Raw genomic sequence first — 15,675 nt, forward strand, 5'->3', positions numbered from 1 at the left:
CGTCGGTGCTTTCGTATCATCTCTCCACACTTCGAGTCATGCTGGACCGAGCTGGGCGAGGGGTACCTCCGCAGACTTGCGCACGCGACTGCGGTTAGCTTCCGTGCGGCTACCTAGATCGTATTTGAGCCAGTCGCCCGCATCGAGCCCGCCTATCTCCAGCTCGACACGATCCCTTCAAACATTGGCTCCCGTGTACCCATCGCATGACTTTGGAGGGATGCCTTCCAAATCAAGAGGTTTAAGAACCTCTACGGGTTGGTATGTTACGTAAAGGATTTTGTTACTAAAATAAGCTGAGATGGCCCCCTTGTCTGGTGCGGCCGCGACTTGCACATATTTACAGCTTTGAATTTCCGTGGCGTAATCAGATTCCTCACATTCACTAACTCCTGGTAGCTTGACGTGCCGCCAGCGCCGGGTCAAGTGCGATGAAGGCCGACCGAGTTGCCAGAATTGCGAAAGGGTCACCCGCGAATGTGTCTATGCCGAGAAATCATCTGCACCTCGGCAACCCAGGGCTTTGAGTGCTCGCAAGCCAGAAGAAGGCTCGTCAACTGGTACCGAATCGGTGCCGCCAGATAGCGACCCAGAAGCGAGTTGTTCAATATCAGGGAGCACACTAAGTCCAAAGACTGTGGCTCCCATCCAATCATGGATACCATTTCCCACCGGGCAATCAGTGCTCTCTGATAACATAATTCCCGACGAGGGATTCCTTCTCAATGATAGCTTTTTTAGTTTCAGAGATAGTTTGATAACCACTTCTGGTCCCAATGAATGGTAATATCAATCTACTTGTAAAGCTAATAAGAAACTGACGCTCAGCAGGTATGACCGGCTAGCAGAAGACGCGATCATGTACATGCAGGAGGCACCTCGAGAAACCTACTTCAGGAATTTTGACTTCGCAACCCTGTCGAGAAGACAATCCCCTCTACAGTCCATTACCTTGGAACCCGGGGGTGGTCGTTTCAGCAATATGAATATCCAATCAATGAACGTCTCGACCCAGCCGTGGAATACCCACACAAGGCTCGAACTGAACAGTGAAGAGATGGTGTATTTTTCACATTATGTAACTGTTGTAGCGCCGATACTGGACCTGTTCGATACCGAGAAGCACTTTGCCGATGTTGTGCCACATCTCGCTCTGCGCAATGTCGGGTTGCTCAAGTCCATCCTGGCAGTTGGCGCACGCCACATGAGTCTCTACCCGGACCACAACATTGGTAATGAGTCCGCATCGCAAGTACATCATCAACCATCTAGAGCACATCGTAGTGTGCCAACACCTATGCGAAGGATTGCTGAGCAGTTTTTCTTGGAGACACTACAGTACATATCGCAAAACTTGATACACAAGTCGTATACAAGTTCTCTAGAAATACTGACAACTGGTATCATGCTCTCGACATGGGTGATGTTTGGGGCAGGTACAATTTATGACCACAGCGAATGGGATCGCCATCTAAGAGGAGCTTTTTGGATCCAACAGAACACAGGCACGAGCGGAGAGTCTGCAAACGGATTGCAACGTGCAGTCTGGTGGGCATGGCTACGACAAGATGTATGGGCAGCTTTCCGGACTGGGAGACCAGCACTTACTGTCCACCAACCGATTACACCGATGGCAGAACTTACATTAGAGGGGCTGACGACACATATCATATACATTGCTGCCAAATGTGTACAATATGCGGCAACTTCCAAACAAGATGATATCGCTGGCTATATCGAAGCTGGAGAAACCCTACTTCGGATACTTGATGCATGGAAACAGCTTCTTCCACCATCATTCGATCCTATCCCTGTTGTATCCTCACCTCAAGTAACGCCACCGCCCTCGTTGGGAAAAACTCAGATCCAGCCCATATGGATTCATCCTCCAGCGCATGCTGCTGCCATTCAAACTTATCATTTTGCAAGGATAGTCGTTCTACTTAATCAACCTTCTACTGGCGGTCTCAATACGTATCAAACACGCTTCAAGCTCCTTCACGAAAGTACCTTGATCATATGTGGAATCGCAGTAGCAGATCAATCGCAAAATCTGCCATCAGCTTTTGTTAGCTTTCAAGCATTATATGCAGGTAAGTATACAGCGATGCGTTCACGTTGATCGAACACTAATAACATACTAGCTGCGTTTTGTGCTGAGACAAAAGAAAGGCAAGACGAGATACTAAAGATTCTTAGAGAAGTCTTGAGCATCAGCATGTTCCCCTCGGTCTGTATGTTGAATGACCTGGCCAATGTATGGGACCGCAGCTCGAGCCAATGACTCCATCAGACAGCTCACCTTGACGGATGGATATCCTGAGCCTGAAACTGAGGCTACATCTCAAGTGGGACGGCTTCTCTCCTGTCACGGACCAAATCATACCAATCTCCGCGTCTCAAGGATAAAAAAGATCATTGGTAGTCCGGTTACCTCGCGTCGAGCACCTATCAAACTTCAGATACGTTGATCTTGGCTCTTCTTAGCGCGGCTTGATACTCTTTTAGGACATCCGGTAACCAGTTCAATCTACCTCATCATTGTACAAGCAATCACTTGATGATCTGGCAACAATTGTATAAGCGTACCACCGCACCATCAGAAGTCAGATTACTTGAGACTTCTGGAAAACAAGGGTCCCTGCAGATAACCTCACGTGACTGGACATCAACCATTCTATTGGAAGTATCATAACGAATAGGGATCAAAAGGATGTCCATTGAACGCACGCCCCTCCTTGAAGACCTTCTTCGGCCTTTCGCAATGTCCGCGGCAGCGAGATCCTAGACGACCTCGCAATCGATACCGCAAGCGACACCGCAATTGTAAAGCTTCACAAGGTAGCTAGTCTTGTTCTGTCGGCCCAGCATCATCTTTGCGCCGAAGTATTCCCGGATATTCGTAAGGCAACGTACGATCCTACCAGTCGCGGAGGTATCGGCATTCCGAATCAGGGTTTTTCCTTACAACTCTCTATTGAGAGTAAATGGCTTACTTTGTAAGCATGATTATGAATTTGGCCATGTTAACGGAGTTTTCGGAGTCGCGAATAGAACTACTTGGAGACATGGTGTTGTTTTCTTTCGTACGAGGTCCTATTACCATGAAAAAAAGCGGCTTGTATGAGATCTCTGGAGCGTTCATGCATTATTAGAACGGGTTGGTGGGGTGGGTTTCATTCTCTTTGGCACTAGATTTTAGAACGCGACTCGCAATAGAGAAAGATTACCTTGGCAATTGTTATTTTTAGGATCCAAGATCGGGATTCTCCTCTAATAGTCGAAGCGTACAAACCAGACAGCTACGAATACAATGTAAACACAAAATCTGTCTATTGCCTAGAAAGGGTTCACGAAAAAAGATGGTGTCAGTACTCTGAGAACCAACTTTGGAGAACCAACAACTGGCTGGTTGATGGTGATTCAGCCTCTTCTCATGTTAAGACGGTCTATAGAAGTACAGCAATCGCCAGCCACGTTCTTTGCCAAACACAGCCTTATGAGGATCCATAAAATCGCGCACTTTTCACAATATCTCGATAATCTCGCATCAAAATTGTCAATCAATACCATAAGAGTCAGCCGATCTCGCACAACGATCGAATGAGTGAAGAAGATCGCGATATTTCGTATGAACCCATCCCCTTACAGTCTCTGTTCTATCGTCTGCAGATTACTTTCTGTTCTCAGCAATCACTATAGGCTAAATGATGCCCACTGCACATATATGGAAGCCGTTACCTCACATGGAGCTTATAATTCGTCAAGTTTCACAGTGCTGACGGACACAATACGCACTGCACAGCCTCAACCCCTTAACGAGCCGCTGCATGCGTCCTATTCCAGGCTTCCCCACATGGGGCTGTTTAACCACATATTGACACAGAAACCCCAAGTTGATCCGGATTGGTGCTGGAGATAGACTGCAGGACAGTGATGATCAGCCGGGCCGCAGAATGCAAGCAACATAGGATCCAGAAATAAGTGGGTAGATCACTAGTTACACGTCGAGTGGTGGCCGCCTGACTTCATCTCTGCTCACCAACTTCATACCAAACACCAACCACGCTCGCAACAGACTTTCTTCTCTATACGATACGACACGATATCGAAATTGCTATGCCTCCTCCACGGAATCCTTGACGTTGATCAAAGAGCGATATAGTAACGATTCATATGAACGTGTGAGACGATATGTCCAGCGGGCTTCTCCAACAGATATCCAGGTGATACACACATATTGCCTACAGTAGAGTTCCCCAGACTATCCAAATGGCACCTCTACCATACCCGTCGACAAGTATAAAAGCCCCATGAACACACCATCAACCACGATGTTGTCGAAAAAAAACACGCAAGAGCACAGTAAGCAACCCAACTAAAAGCCCCCTCAATCCCTCACCCTCAAAATGAAATACACCACCACAACCCTCTCCCTCCTCATAACCCTCGCCCTTGCCTCTGCCCCAACAGACCCCCAGCGCATCCTCCCTCCAAACTGGTCCTTCACCCTCTCCTCCTTCTTCGGCCCAGGCTGCCCGGACACTAGCAAAAACACCTCATCCTCCTCCACAATCCGCACCACGCGCCCCACCCACGGCACCAACACAATCGACTTTTCAGAAATCTACTACTGGTTCATCGCCTACCCCTGGCTCCGCGTCGATCTCGCCTCCGGCCCGCGTCACACCTGGTGCGAAGCCACCGTCTCGTACAAAGAATTTGCGGATACAGAGGGGAAGGCGGAGGCGGAGAGGTATAGGTTGAGGGTGCATAAGAATGGGACCAAGGGGTTGCTGACGTATAGGTTGGATGAGGGGGTGAGGGTTTATTGGGATTTTGCGTATTATGAGGGGAGGGCGTTTGGAGGAGGGAGGTATGGTGTTCCCCCTTTTTTTTTCTCTTCTATTTCTCTTTCTTTCCTTTTGGCTTGTCGATCGTGTGACGGAGGGAGGGGGAGAAGGGAGGTATGACAGAATAGAGTAACTGACCTTGATACACACATAGGTTGCCGATACGATTGATCTAACGGGCCCCTTGCAATCCGGACCGCATGCCCAAGAGCACTATTCGAACATTAGTTATCCGCCTCAACTTATTCCGCAGAAGAAATGCGGGAGTGGGTTGTTTACTTTTCGTACGGAGCTGTGGGTGGTGGGGGAGAAGGGGCAGGTGGGAGTTGTGGAGAGCGAGTATGAGGATAGTGTGGAGTTGGGGAGGCAGTATTATGGGACGCAGCAGGGGTTTAGTTATGATTTGGAGAAGTGTGAGTGAAGATGGAAAGGGGGGTTGGTTGGCTGAGTTTGGGAAGTGTCAGTGATGTCGATTTTTCGGGTCTTCTTGTCGTAGTCGAGCAGATTCGTATTACCTTTTTCTATAAAATACGCTCTCTTCTATTCACCCAAGCAAAATGATACACGTGATGTATTTGTTAGACATCTATAGCACGCTTTCTCGATCGAGCTTTGATTGATCAATTGCACAATCACTGCCCAATATTTCTGAATAATGTACATAATGCTACAAGAATTGGTGCATGCTACACGTCATCTACTTTCATCATGCCATACATCGTAAAGGCGAAGCAATCTCACCGCTCGGCAAGCATATTCTTGATAGATCGCCAGTAACTGCCGTCAACCTCCTTTTGCAATTCCTCCTTAGCTAGCCACTTGAAGTCCTGAAGACCGAGCTTGTTCTCCTTCAGGTCGACTTGACCAGCCATGATGCGCGCCTTCATGAAGAAGGTCTTTGCGCCGTACTCCTTGAGGCTTCCAGAAGGTCGCGGCTCGCGATACTCCAGTTGGTAGTGGCCAATTGGCACGTGGCCGACGAGCCAGGTGTTCATGTTGACGCCACCGGTGCTGGTAATGATACGGTTTGCGGCCTAGGACTTTGTTAGCACACCCTCTCTTTCGTCCAAGTGGGGGTGGGGTCATACCCCATGTAGATGCTCATCCTTCAGGCGATCTTGTGGGAACTGCCATTGCCCCTCCTTGTTCTTCACAAGAAGATACAGCGTCCGTTGCAGCGCGCGGTTCAAACTCTTTGTGTCATTTTTCTGGTCTGCCTCTGTCACTCTCGGCATTGGCCTCTCTATAGGCTCACGCTCCATCTTGTTTGCGCCAGTGGTGTCTGGTGCATCTTCCAGACCAGACTGCTCAGCGTCCTCTAGCAGTTTTCCAACCTGATGTTCGAAATCACTCTCAGGTGCTCCAACAAGCAATTCATCATTCCAGGCCTCGTCTCCGTAACCCTTGTACCGTCCGATATCACGGGCGGGGGTCAGCCGTTGCTTCATCTTCCGTTTCCATTCTAGATCGGCCGGGGTTCGCTTCTTGACGTAGAAGTATCGTGTAAAGGGGAGTGCGAGTCGTTCATTCAGACGTTTTTGGTAGAGAAAAAAGGCGGACTCGAATGGATGCAGGTCGCGTGTTATTTGCGGGGGGCGGGACAGGACGACACCGGCATTGACAGCGTATGCGGTTGAAGGAGATGCTTGAGCAACCGGGGGAACATGCTGAGTGGTTTGGTCCGGGGTCTGTACAGCTGCAGCGGCGGATGCGTAGGTACGGGTGATTGTGTCTCTACATGAGCGACATATCGAGGGGCCTTTGTTCGTCAGCAACCAGGATGCGCCCAATGCCAATTGCGTTTCATACCGGCTCTCGAGGCCAGACGCCTAGTCGCCTGCTGTCCGGTGTTCATATCTCCCCAAGGCCGTGGCCGAATTACGATGCTGGCGCAGCCATCTCCAGACGTTGGAAAAGTTCGGGGAGCGGAAGTGCTTTGGGCCTAGCTCGGCATTACCTAAGCAGCTATGCGAATAACTTTTCTTTGCGCGCGGGCGCCATCGTTTCTTCTTCACGGCACTTTTCCTTATCTCCAGCATACTCGCACTCTCATGAGATGTTGGCCATTATTATGGTGCCCAGAGGAAGTCGAGCAATCTAAATTCGCTAGCGGTACCCTTACAAACTCTCCAGAGTACAGTTAGATAGTCATTGCTCACATTCTTGCATGCCCTCCAAGACGTGATGATTACGCGCCTGAGATGGACGGTTATTTTGTCCGTGAAGAAAAGACATGGACTGCTTCTCCGTAGCCAGTCGTCTACTTGTGCGTGAGCTTTGCTTGTGGTCTACGTACTGAAGTACTGCCTGTCGCCCATGATAGAGGGAATAACGGCATCTGCCCTGCCCTCCGATGCGAAGCCAGGCCCCAGAATAATCAGAAGTGACGGCATCTTGTCTGCTGCATCTGAGCCATAGAAGGTCCATGTAAATCCATGTCCAAACTGCAACCCTGACAGTTGTCCATGTCGTGAATTGTCGGTCATTTCTTCCCCCGATCCCCAAGTCTTGGCATCGAAATTTGGGACTGGACGCGTTCTCGCCGCGCAGACCTTTGGGTCAGGTAACCACCACAATCAAGATACCCCTCATATACCGCCGAAATGTCTCTCTCGATACCAAACGCCCCCAATGCCGGCCTCTTCAAGCAAGGCTATCAAAAGTATGCTTTTGCACAACCCCGCAATCACTGTAAACACTCAACTAACCACCCCGCAACAGCTACGACGCCGAAGATGGAGCCGTCATCCGCAACATCGATGCCTGCCGGACGATTGCCCAGACGGTCCAGACATCTCTCGGACCATATGGCCGCAACAAGATTGTCATCAACCACCTCCAGAAGATGATCCTCACCTCAGATGCGGCAACAATACTGCGTGAACTCGAGGTTGTACACCCGGCAGCCAAGCTCCTGGTCATGGCCAGCCAGCAGCAGGAGGCAGAGATGGGCGATGCCACAAACTTTGTCATTATACTGGCTGGTGAGCTATTGAAGAAAGCTGAGGAGCTGATCAGGATGGGTCTCAAGACAAGTGACATTGTCTTGGGCTACGAGAAGGCACAACTTGCCGCTCTTCAAACACTTGAAGGTGTGTGTTCCTGCAGACATTCCCGATACTTACAAAGCTGATTCAATTCAGAGCTCGTATGCGACAAGGTCGAGGACATCCGGTCACAAGAGCAACTGAGCAAGGCCATCCGCACCGTTGTTGCCGCTAAACAGTCTGGCAGCGAAGACTTCCTCGCTGACCTCGTCGCCGAAGCCGTTCTCGCCGTCCTCCCCAAGAACCCCGTAAACTTCAATGTCGACAACGTCCGCGTGGTCAAGATCATGGGTGGAGCTCTGGAGCAGAGCAAGGTGGTCAAGGGCATGGTCTTCGCAAGACAGCCCGATGGTACTGTGCAAAAGGCAACCAAGGCCAAGGTCGGAGTCTTCTCGTGCCCAATCGATATTTCGCAAACCGAGACCAAGGGCACGGTACTGCTACACAACGCAAAGGAAATGATGGAGTTCACAAAGGGCGAGGAGCAACAAGTAGAGCAGGCTATCAAGGAGCTCCACGACTCTGGCCTGAGGGTGGTTGTTGCTGGATCGACAATTGGCGAATTGGCCATGCACTACCTGAACCGCTACAACATCCTGGTCATCAAGATTCTCTCTAAGTTCGAGCTGCGACGGTTGTGCAGGGTGGTTGGAGCCACACCGCTCGCCCGTCTCGGTGCACCCATGCCGGATGAGATGGGCAGCATTGATGTGGTCGAGACACTGGAGATTGGTGGTGACCGTGTCACTGTCTTCAGGCAAGAGAACGAACAGACACGGACTGCCACTCTGGTACTTCGCGGTGCCACTCAGAACCACCTCGACGATGTAGAGCGAGCGATTGACGACGGTGTCAACGTAGTCAAAGCCATTACCCGCGACGCACGGTTAGTACCCGGTGCTGGAGCAACTGAGATGCAGTTGGTCGAGAGAGTCAAGGCTATTGCAGACAAGACACCAGGCCTGGCCCAGTACTCGATCCGCAAATATGCCGAGGCATTCGAGGTTATTCCGCGCACGCTCGCCGAGTCAGCTGGTCTGGACGCAACCGAAGTGCTGGCCAAGCTGTACGTCGCACACGCAGCACAGAAGAACCGCAAAGACGACGAGTGGACGGTGGGTGTGGACATTGAGAACAACGACGAGACGGGCACGCTTGATGCCAAGGCCGAGGGCATTCTGGACCTGTGGGTCAGCAAGATGTGGGCCATCAAGCTGGCGACGGAGGCAGCAAGGACGGTGCTGAGCGTGGACCAGATCATTGTGGCCAAGCAGGCTGGTGGGCCCAAGATGCCGGGCAAGGCACAGCAGGGCAACTGGGACCAGGATGACTAGAAAAAAAGGAATTGGTGTGACGAATAGCATGTGTATAATGACCAGGGCTAGACGCCATCAAAGCATTGAAATGGATGTGTTTCAGTCCCCACCTCGTTTCCACCATGCCATTGTGTGACGCAGGTCGATAGTGGGCTCTTTTTTTTTTGAGACAGAAAGCATGTCTAACTAAATCATGGCTTGATATTCTATTGTTGTCCTTTTGCATAGCGCTCAAGGCTAGTAAAGTATATGTAGCCTTTTTACAATGGGCTCTGGATATGGATGACGGGTGCCTCCTGGTGGGCCATACATGGGAAATAAATTTTTTGGGTATCGCATCTCTTTTTTTTTTTTGCTTTCTTCATATTCCACCGTCTGTCTTCTTCTTTTCTTCTTCAGAAGTGTGCCTTTCTTCCTTCCTTTTGTTTTGGTGTTTATTCAAAACGCATCCCTCCCCTCAACCCCCCAACCCACACCCAATTTGATGCCATGATATTCCCCGTTGTCCAGGTTATAAGTTCCAAAATGTCCAAAAAATGCGAAATGAAAATAAGAGAGAAAATCTCGTTGGGAAATATATCCTGAGATGTTCACGACCCTGTTGAAACAACAATGGACTTATACTTGTCCTATAGGGACTCCAAAATTCAAAGGAGGAGTCTTCAGTCTGACGCCGTCGACGACTTCTGTATTGTTATTACTCGACTTGCGCGAGTCGGATGATGTGTTTCGGCTTAGCGGTAGACCTGGGTCTGCATCTGCTGCAGGTGGTGCAGTGGGGGGATCTGGTACGACCTCGGGCTCGGGTGCATCCTTGAGCCTGCTGAATCTGTCTTGGTCCTTTGCCACCTTTTCGAGTACGTCGTCGAGTACGTCGAGGGCAATGTGGTCACTTGCACCTTCCACAGGGTTCGTGGGCAGCATGAGGGGCCCGATGAGGGGCTGGTCGTCTGCTTGCATGCTTGGCTCCGGCTCGTAGTACTCTGTGGCAGGCGCTTCTTCAGGGGCGGCGGGCTCTTTGTCGGAGTGGACTGGGGAGAGAGCGCGGGGGATCAGTGGAGTGTGGCCGGCATGCAGCTTGTTTGCCTCGGGTAGCGGGGAGAGGATAGCGTGTGTGGGCGGCGGGGAGGGCAGGACCTCGTCGTCTAGCTCCGAGTTGGGTAGAGAAATGCGTGTTGGGAGTTCTGGGCGTTTCTGCCGCTTTTGGAGCAATCCTCCGAAGGATGTAGCGTGGGCATCGAGGGAGCCCAGTGGGTTAGGGGCTGTAATGGCGGCCATGTCGTGTTGCTTGTCTGGAATAAGCTCGGCGGGAGGAGTGGTGGTGTCTGGGGCAGTGAAGAGAAGGTCAGGACGAGGAATGTCCATCTTGGTGAGGCCCGCCCATACGGTCTGGGTTTCTGCATGGGTGTATGTCATGGTGAGGTTACTGCAACGCTAGAAGGCGGTTAGCTGGCTTCTGCGTCTTCTAGAGGGCCTAGTGACCAACCTAGGGGTGCGTGACGTGCGTGGTGGCCGGAGAGATATGCAGAGATGCAGATATGTAGTGTTGGCGAGAGCAGAGGAGGAATGGCGGCAGCCCAGGCTGAGGGCGCCCTGCTCTGGCTTAATTAAATTCAAAAACGGGCACGAGTAAGCGTGGTGTGGTGGGTGGATCAAGTGTGCCCCAAAGCGAAACGCAGGCGTGTGGTTGCATCGCGACGTGCATCCAGCAACGACCCATGTCACACGTCATAGCCGCGCTCGTGCCTGGCGCTGCGTGGTGCTTTGTGTGTGGTGCATCGCCCGTACCCGCCCCAGCAACCACGACTGCGGCTGCGGCGTGCATTTGCATTCCCCTCCATCCCCCCCCTCTCCCAAATTCCCCCATCCCCAGGGGCCCGGCTTTGTCCTGTTGCTGCTGCATGTTTCCTGCATCCACATCCGCATCCGCATCCGCCAAACACTCCCCCTCCCAAGCCACCCCCAAAACGTGGCTTGCGAGCTGGTGCAGTCCGCCCGCTAGCCAGTCAATCACCATGAGGCCCTTCTTGGCTGAGCTGGGCCCCGATATCATCATGCCCGGCCCAACCTCGCAGCCTCTCCCCTCCCAGATCCCCCCGGCCCCCAGCAACTCGAGACCGCTCCGGCTTTGGAATCCCCAGTTCTTGGCGGCACGATAACACTTAGACTCCTGCACGTGAGACGGTATTGGCACTTCGTCATCAAGAGGCCCAAGTCCCAAAACCTGCCATCCATCCGTTCTCGGTCGCGGGGCTGAAGAGGGGTAACCCGTCTTCTTGAAAAAAAAAAACATCACAACCCAAAGGTAGACGTCTAGAACGCAGCAAGCTGCTTTGCCTACCCTGGTTTCAACCATCTCCAGCCCACCTGCTTGGGTACGGCAGTTTTACTTTCCGACATCTCCCGCGTTCTCCAACTGCCCCAGATTGTGCGCTTTCCTAATCCGGAGGACTAGCCACACCCACGCATGTGTTGACCGTCGTTATCACTCCCAGCCGCGCCAGCTAGGACCAGCCATGGATGCTTTCCCATATATCCCACCACATCTCAAATATGCTGGCCTATCCAAGCAAGAAAGAGATAGAAATGCCGCTGCAGAAAAAGGACGTGACAGCACCAAGGCCAGCGTCACCTTCTTGAGCCAGGCCAATTCCCCGGGGACCAATTTGTCGCAAGCGGACCCTCTCAACACCGCAAGGAGACACAGCACCATGAGCACCCGCAGCTACCCAACACCATTTCCCGGAGGCATGGAGACCACGGAAGATGATGACCTTCCCCCGTTTCCGGAGCCGGAGGTATCTTCACTGGCCCTCGATACTAAACCTGGCGCACAGATACATTACACATATTACCCTGCCTCAAAGCCGCAGGGCAATCACCCCAACCCGTTTTCCCAGACGCTTGTCGTCTTCCTCAACGGGGCCATGATGCCACGAAGCTCCTGGGACGCTGCAATACGCAGCTTCCTGGAAAAACGAATCACAGGCCGACTACCGTATCCAGGGTTACTAAGCTACGATCGATATGGTCAAGGGGAGTCTGACCCAGACCCCGACGACCCTCACCCCCCGCCCTCACACGGCCATGACGCCATTTCAGCCGTCAAAGCGCTCAAGCAATTTACCCTACAAATTTGGCGCGAACACCTCGATATCAACAAGCCAACCCACTACCCCTGTCTGATCTTTGTCTGCAACAGTCTAGGCTGCGCCCTTGCCCGCCTGTTCGCCCAATGCTACCCAGGCACCGTTTCTGGCCTCCTCTTTCTCGACAGCATAATTGCGAATTCCGACTACCAGGAGTTCTGGCCAGACCCAGATGCTCCAGACTTTGATCCCCACATGCTCCCTGACGACGTGACAGCCGATCAGGTCCGCGCTATGAGGGAAAAGTACAGGAGCATGTTTCACCCGGAGGCACCGAGTCCCGAGGGTCTTTCACGCAGGAACCTGGCTAAACTGCTGCCGGATGCTGGGGCCCCGAAACTAGAGGGGTATCTGGGTCGAGGCCCTTATTTGACGGTTGTGGGTCATGATTGGGAGACGTTTGCTGAGCAGTCTTGTATGTTTTCCACCCCCATCACATGTCTGTTATACAGGCTAATCTTAAAATCATAACAGCCAACCCTCCCCTCAACGCTCCCAAAGCCCTCACAATGGCGTATGCGAACCCGGCATGGCGCCGCTACAACGAGGAGCTATGCCGCATCACCGAGGAAGGCAAGGCCATTGGCCCCATTACCGCGGTCCGCTGCGGCCACTTTATCCAAAGAGACGATCCACGCTTTGTCAGCGACGAAATGGTGAGTTTACTGGATAGAGTGGTGAATCGGGTGCAGCAGGTGAGCAAGCGAGATTGAGAATCGATGGTACGAAGATGGGATCGTAGTAATAAGTGTACATACGTAATATATCATAAGAGAAGAGAAGGAACAATTAGGAAACAGAGTCCCACATAGGGAATGAGGTGAATTTCATGTGTTTCCATCATAGGGCATATATACGTATATTTGCGTGAACAACAACATCTACTATACAAAAGTTCTCTTTCCCTTGGAAAAAAAGAAAAGGAAGAAAGAAACAAGTTCAAAATCAAAAACTCAAAAAAGCCGCCCATATTTACAAAAAAGACCCATATCCATAGCTAAGCTAGTCGCATCATCATCAAGCTAGCCCCGGAAGATTCCAAAAAAAAGATACAAAGCCAGTTTCCCTATCTCCCCCGAAAGACCCACGTAGCTAACCCCTCTCTTCACATGTGTCTGATTTTCTCATGTAATATTTCATCTGCAGGCACATGACGGAGCAAGCAAGAACCATTTCATCGGGAGGAAAATCGGACACCGAGGTCCTCGTAAGCCTGGAATGTGCGCCTCGTGATAAGGCGCCAACCCGAACTGTGTGGCCCTCCCCCTCACCTAAAAAAACTACTTTAAAAACGGGGGGAGTTAAGAAAAGTCATAGTAGGGGATTTAATGCCGAGAAAAAAAAAGCTTGTCACATGTCAAAAGTCGTCCATATCACCCATGAAGCTATCCACATCGCCGGTATCGCGGCCGCGGTGTCTCGCATGTGGGACATCATCGTGCTCAAACATTTCTTCGTCGTCATCGTCGATATCGTCGTCGTGGTGATCACCATGCTCGTCTTCCTCTTCTTCAACCCGTTCCTCTAGCAACCTTCTCTTTTCCGCTTCGCTGAGACCCGCTTTACTCGCTGCTTCCATGCGCACACGCAACGGGCGGTTCTGCATGTAGCTTTCCATGTAGCTTGCGCCGAGGCTGCTCGGGTAGCCATAGCTGCCTGCTTGATCCACATCGGCGACGCCTGAGCCGTGCAGACCGCCGACATAGGTGTCGAAATCTTGGTCTTGATCTGCAATGCCATCGCTTTCGAGCTCCGTGGTTGCGACTGCTGAGTTGGGGAAGATTGGATTGGGACCAGCGGTTTCGGGGATTGAGTGGGGCGGTTGAGTAGGCGAAGGGTCGAGGAAGGTGCGCGATGCGGTTTGTGCGGTCCCAAAGGGTATGCTTGGTGAGCGTGGCGAATGAAGCGGTGGCGAGTGCTCGGTTGCAATGGCTACGGGTGTTGGCGTCTGAGACTCTGTCAAGGCCTTGTTGGCGGACCGGATGGCGTTGGCCATTGGGAGGGGAAGGCTGTGGTGTACGGCATCCTGGTTCTCAATGTAAACTGGATTCTCCGATGTAAGGCGCGGATCAATCATGTCGTCAAGCGAGGCAATGGAATTGGAGGCTGATGTTGTTTCGCTGCTGGGCGAGGTGAGCAATGGCTCGTCGACAGTGTCCGAGGGATGGACCGTCTGGCCATCAATGACTAGACTGACTCTCTTGCGCGGTGTTTTGGCCTTGTCTTTGTGTCGCAGTGCCGACTTCTTCATTGTCGAGCGTTTGGACTTCTTGGCTGCTTCGGTTGGCTGCTTCTCCCTCGTCAGCATGCCCAAGGCTGGGTTCTCCATGTCCTTGTTGTCCTTCCTCTGCTTCCGGCCTTCTTTACTCTGCTCAGCATCTCTTGACGCTCCTGCCACGGGCGTGCCTGCTACGCTGTTTGCGCCGTAGGCAGTGTCTGGCTTTGGCGTCGGTCTCTTTCTCTTCTCTGGCGAACTGTCGCGTGCGTCGAGCAGTGGCAGAAAGACGGGCGTGACTAAACCGTAGAGCTCCTGCTCTCTCTTGTGCACCTTTGTGTGCTTCTTTTGCTTAGTTCTTTCCTCGGGCTCGGGCGCCTTTGCGTGGGGCGGCGAGTGCACAGAGGGCTCCTGCGGTGCTGATGAGGGAGCAGTGTCCTCAGCATTACTCGCACAAGTTTTCTGGGCAGAACTTAATTGCTGAGGGCATTGCATTGAGCGGTACTGGTCTATAAGCTAGGCCGGAATCAGTCCTCAACAGCACTCTGACAAACATGGACAGGGCGCGAAACAGTGGAAAAGCCGCCGGCGGAAAGGAAAAAAAAGGAAAGGCAAAGGCAAAGGCGTAGTGGTGGTATTAATAGTCAAGGACATACCTGGTGGCCATAGTCGCGCAGTTCGTCCTGCTTTGACTTGATATAGTCGTTGATGTCCTGCTGCAGCTGCTGCCTTCTGAGCTCGACGCTGCGGGCGATGGTGTCCAATTGCTCCTTGGTGAAGCCTGGAACCTCGGCCAGGCTCGGGTCGGATTGAAGAAGCATGGACTGGGCGGTGGACGAGGGAGTCTTCTGATCGGCCGGGAGATTCCGCTTTGGGCGTGCGGTGGGCAGGATTTGCAGCCTTGAGCGTGTAGCAGGCTTTGGCGACACTGGATCGTCTGCACCTGGGCAGTGTCAGTGTCAGTGGGAGGCATTGCCTGGGGGCAGAGGCAGCACAGGCGGTCCATTGTCGCATTTGGCAGTGGGAATGGCATACCTTGTGTCGGCGAGTGACGCATTCGCCTAGCGGCGATTGGCCGGGTCCAGGCGGTCACAG

At 52.2% G+C, this 15,675-nt stretch overlaps 7 protein-coding genes across 7 annotated transcripts; 4 read left to right on the forward strand and 3 right to left on the reverse strand.

Annotated features, from left to right (window-relative positions):
- Positions 1-220: 220 nt before the first annotated feature.
- On the forward strand, positions 221-2,284 carry COCCADRAFT_83231 (uncharacterized protein; the record flags this gene model as incomplete). The annotated part of the gene is made up of 4 exons (XM_007709163.1): positions 221-261; positions 400-783; positions 832-2,093; positions 2,145-2,284. The coding sequence occupies 4 exons, from the start codon at positions 221-223 to the stop codon at positions 2,282-2,284; spliced, it is 1,827 nt and encodes a 608-aa protein (XP_007707353.1).
- A 2,125-nt stretch (positions 2,285-4,409) lies between these two features.
- On the forward strand, positions 4,410-5,274 carry COCCADRAFT_83253 (uncharacterized protein; the record flags this gene model as incomplete). The annotated part of the gene is made up of 2 exons (XM_007709164.1): positions 4,410-4,883; positions 5,008-5,274. The coding sequence occupies 2 exons, from the start codon at positions 4,410-4,412 to the stop codon at positions 5,272-5,274; spliced, it is 741 nt and encodes a 246-aa protein (XP_007707354.1).
- A 316-nt stretch (positions 5,275-5,590) lies between these two features.
- Positions 5,591-6,708, reverse strand: COCCADRAFT_32510 (uncharacterized protein; the record flags this gene model as incomplete). The annotated part of the gene is made up of 3 exons (XM_007709128.1): positions 5,591-5,887; positions 5,942-6,612; positions 6,663-6,708. 3 exons carry the CDS (start codon positions 6,706-6,708, stop codon positions 5,591-5,593), a joined length of 1,014 nt encoding a protein of 337 aa, XP_007707318.1.
- A 748-nt stretch (positions 6,709-7,456) lies between these two features.
- COCCADRAFT_862 (uncharacterized protein) lies at positions 7,457-9,234 on the forward strand (the record flags this gene model as incomplete). Its single annotated transcript, XM_007709083.1, has 3 exons — positions 7,457-7,515; positions 7,575-7,945; positions 7,997-9,234. The coding sequence occupies 3 exons, from the start codon at positions 7,457-7,459 to the stop codon at positions 9,232-9,234; spliced, it is 1,668 nt and encodes a 555-aa protein (XP_007707273.1).
- Positions 9,235-9,834: 600 nt separating this feature from the next.
- COCCADRAFT_32512 (uncharacterized protein) lies at positions 9,835-10,632 on the reverse strand (the record flags this gene model as incomplete). Its single annotated transcript, XM_007709129.1, has 1 exon — positions 9,835-10,632. One exon carries the CDS (start codon positions 10,630-10,632, stop codon positions 9,835-9,837), a length of 798 nt encoding a protein of 265 aa, XP_007707319.1.
- Positions 10,633-11,732: 1,100 nt separating this feature from the next.
- Positions 11,733-13,078, forward strand: COCCADRAFT_32513 (uncharacterized protein; the record flags this gene model as incomplete). The annotated part of the gene is made up of 2 exons (XM_007709130.1): positions 11,733-12,780; positions 12,840-13,078. The coding sequence occupies 2 exons, from the start codon at positions 11,733-11,735 to the stop codon at positions 13,076-13,078; spliced, it is 1,287 nt and encodes a 428-aa protein (XP_007707320.1).
- Positions 13,079-13,722: 644 nt separating this feature from the next.
- On the reverse strand, positions 13,723-15,401 carry COCCADRAFT_83128 (uncharacterized protein; the record flags this gene model as incomplete). Its single annotated transcript, XM_007709165.1, has 2 exons — positions 13,723-15,096; positions 15,237-15,401. The coding sequence occupies 2 exons, from the start codon at positions 15,399-15,401 to the stop codon at positions 13,723-13,725; spliced, it is 1,539 nt and encodes a 512-aa protein (XP_007707355.1).
- Between the last annotated feature and the right edge of the window lie 274 nt (positions 15,402-15,675).

Source organism: Bipolaris zeicola (assembly GCF_000523435.1).
Source record: "Bipolaris zeicola 26-R-13 unplaced genomic scaffold scaffold_6, whole genome shotgun sequence".
Classification (NCBI taxonomy): Eukaryota; Fungi; Ascomycota; class Dothideomycetes; order Pleosporales; family Pleosporaceae; genus Bipolaris; species Bipolaris zeicola.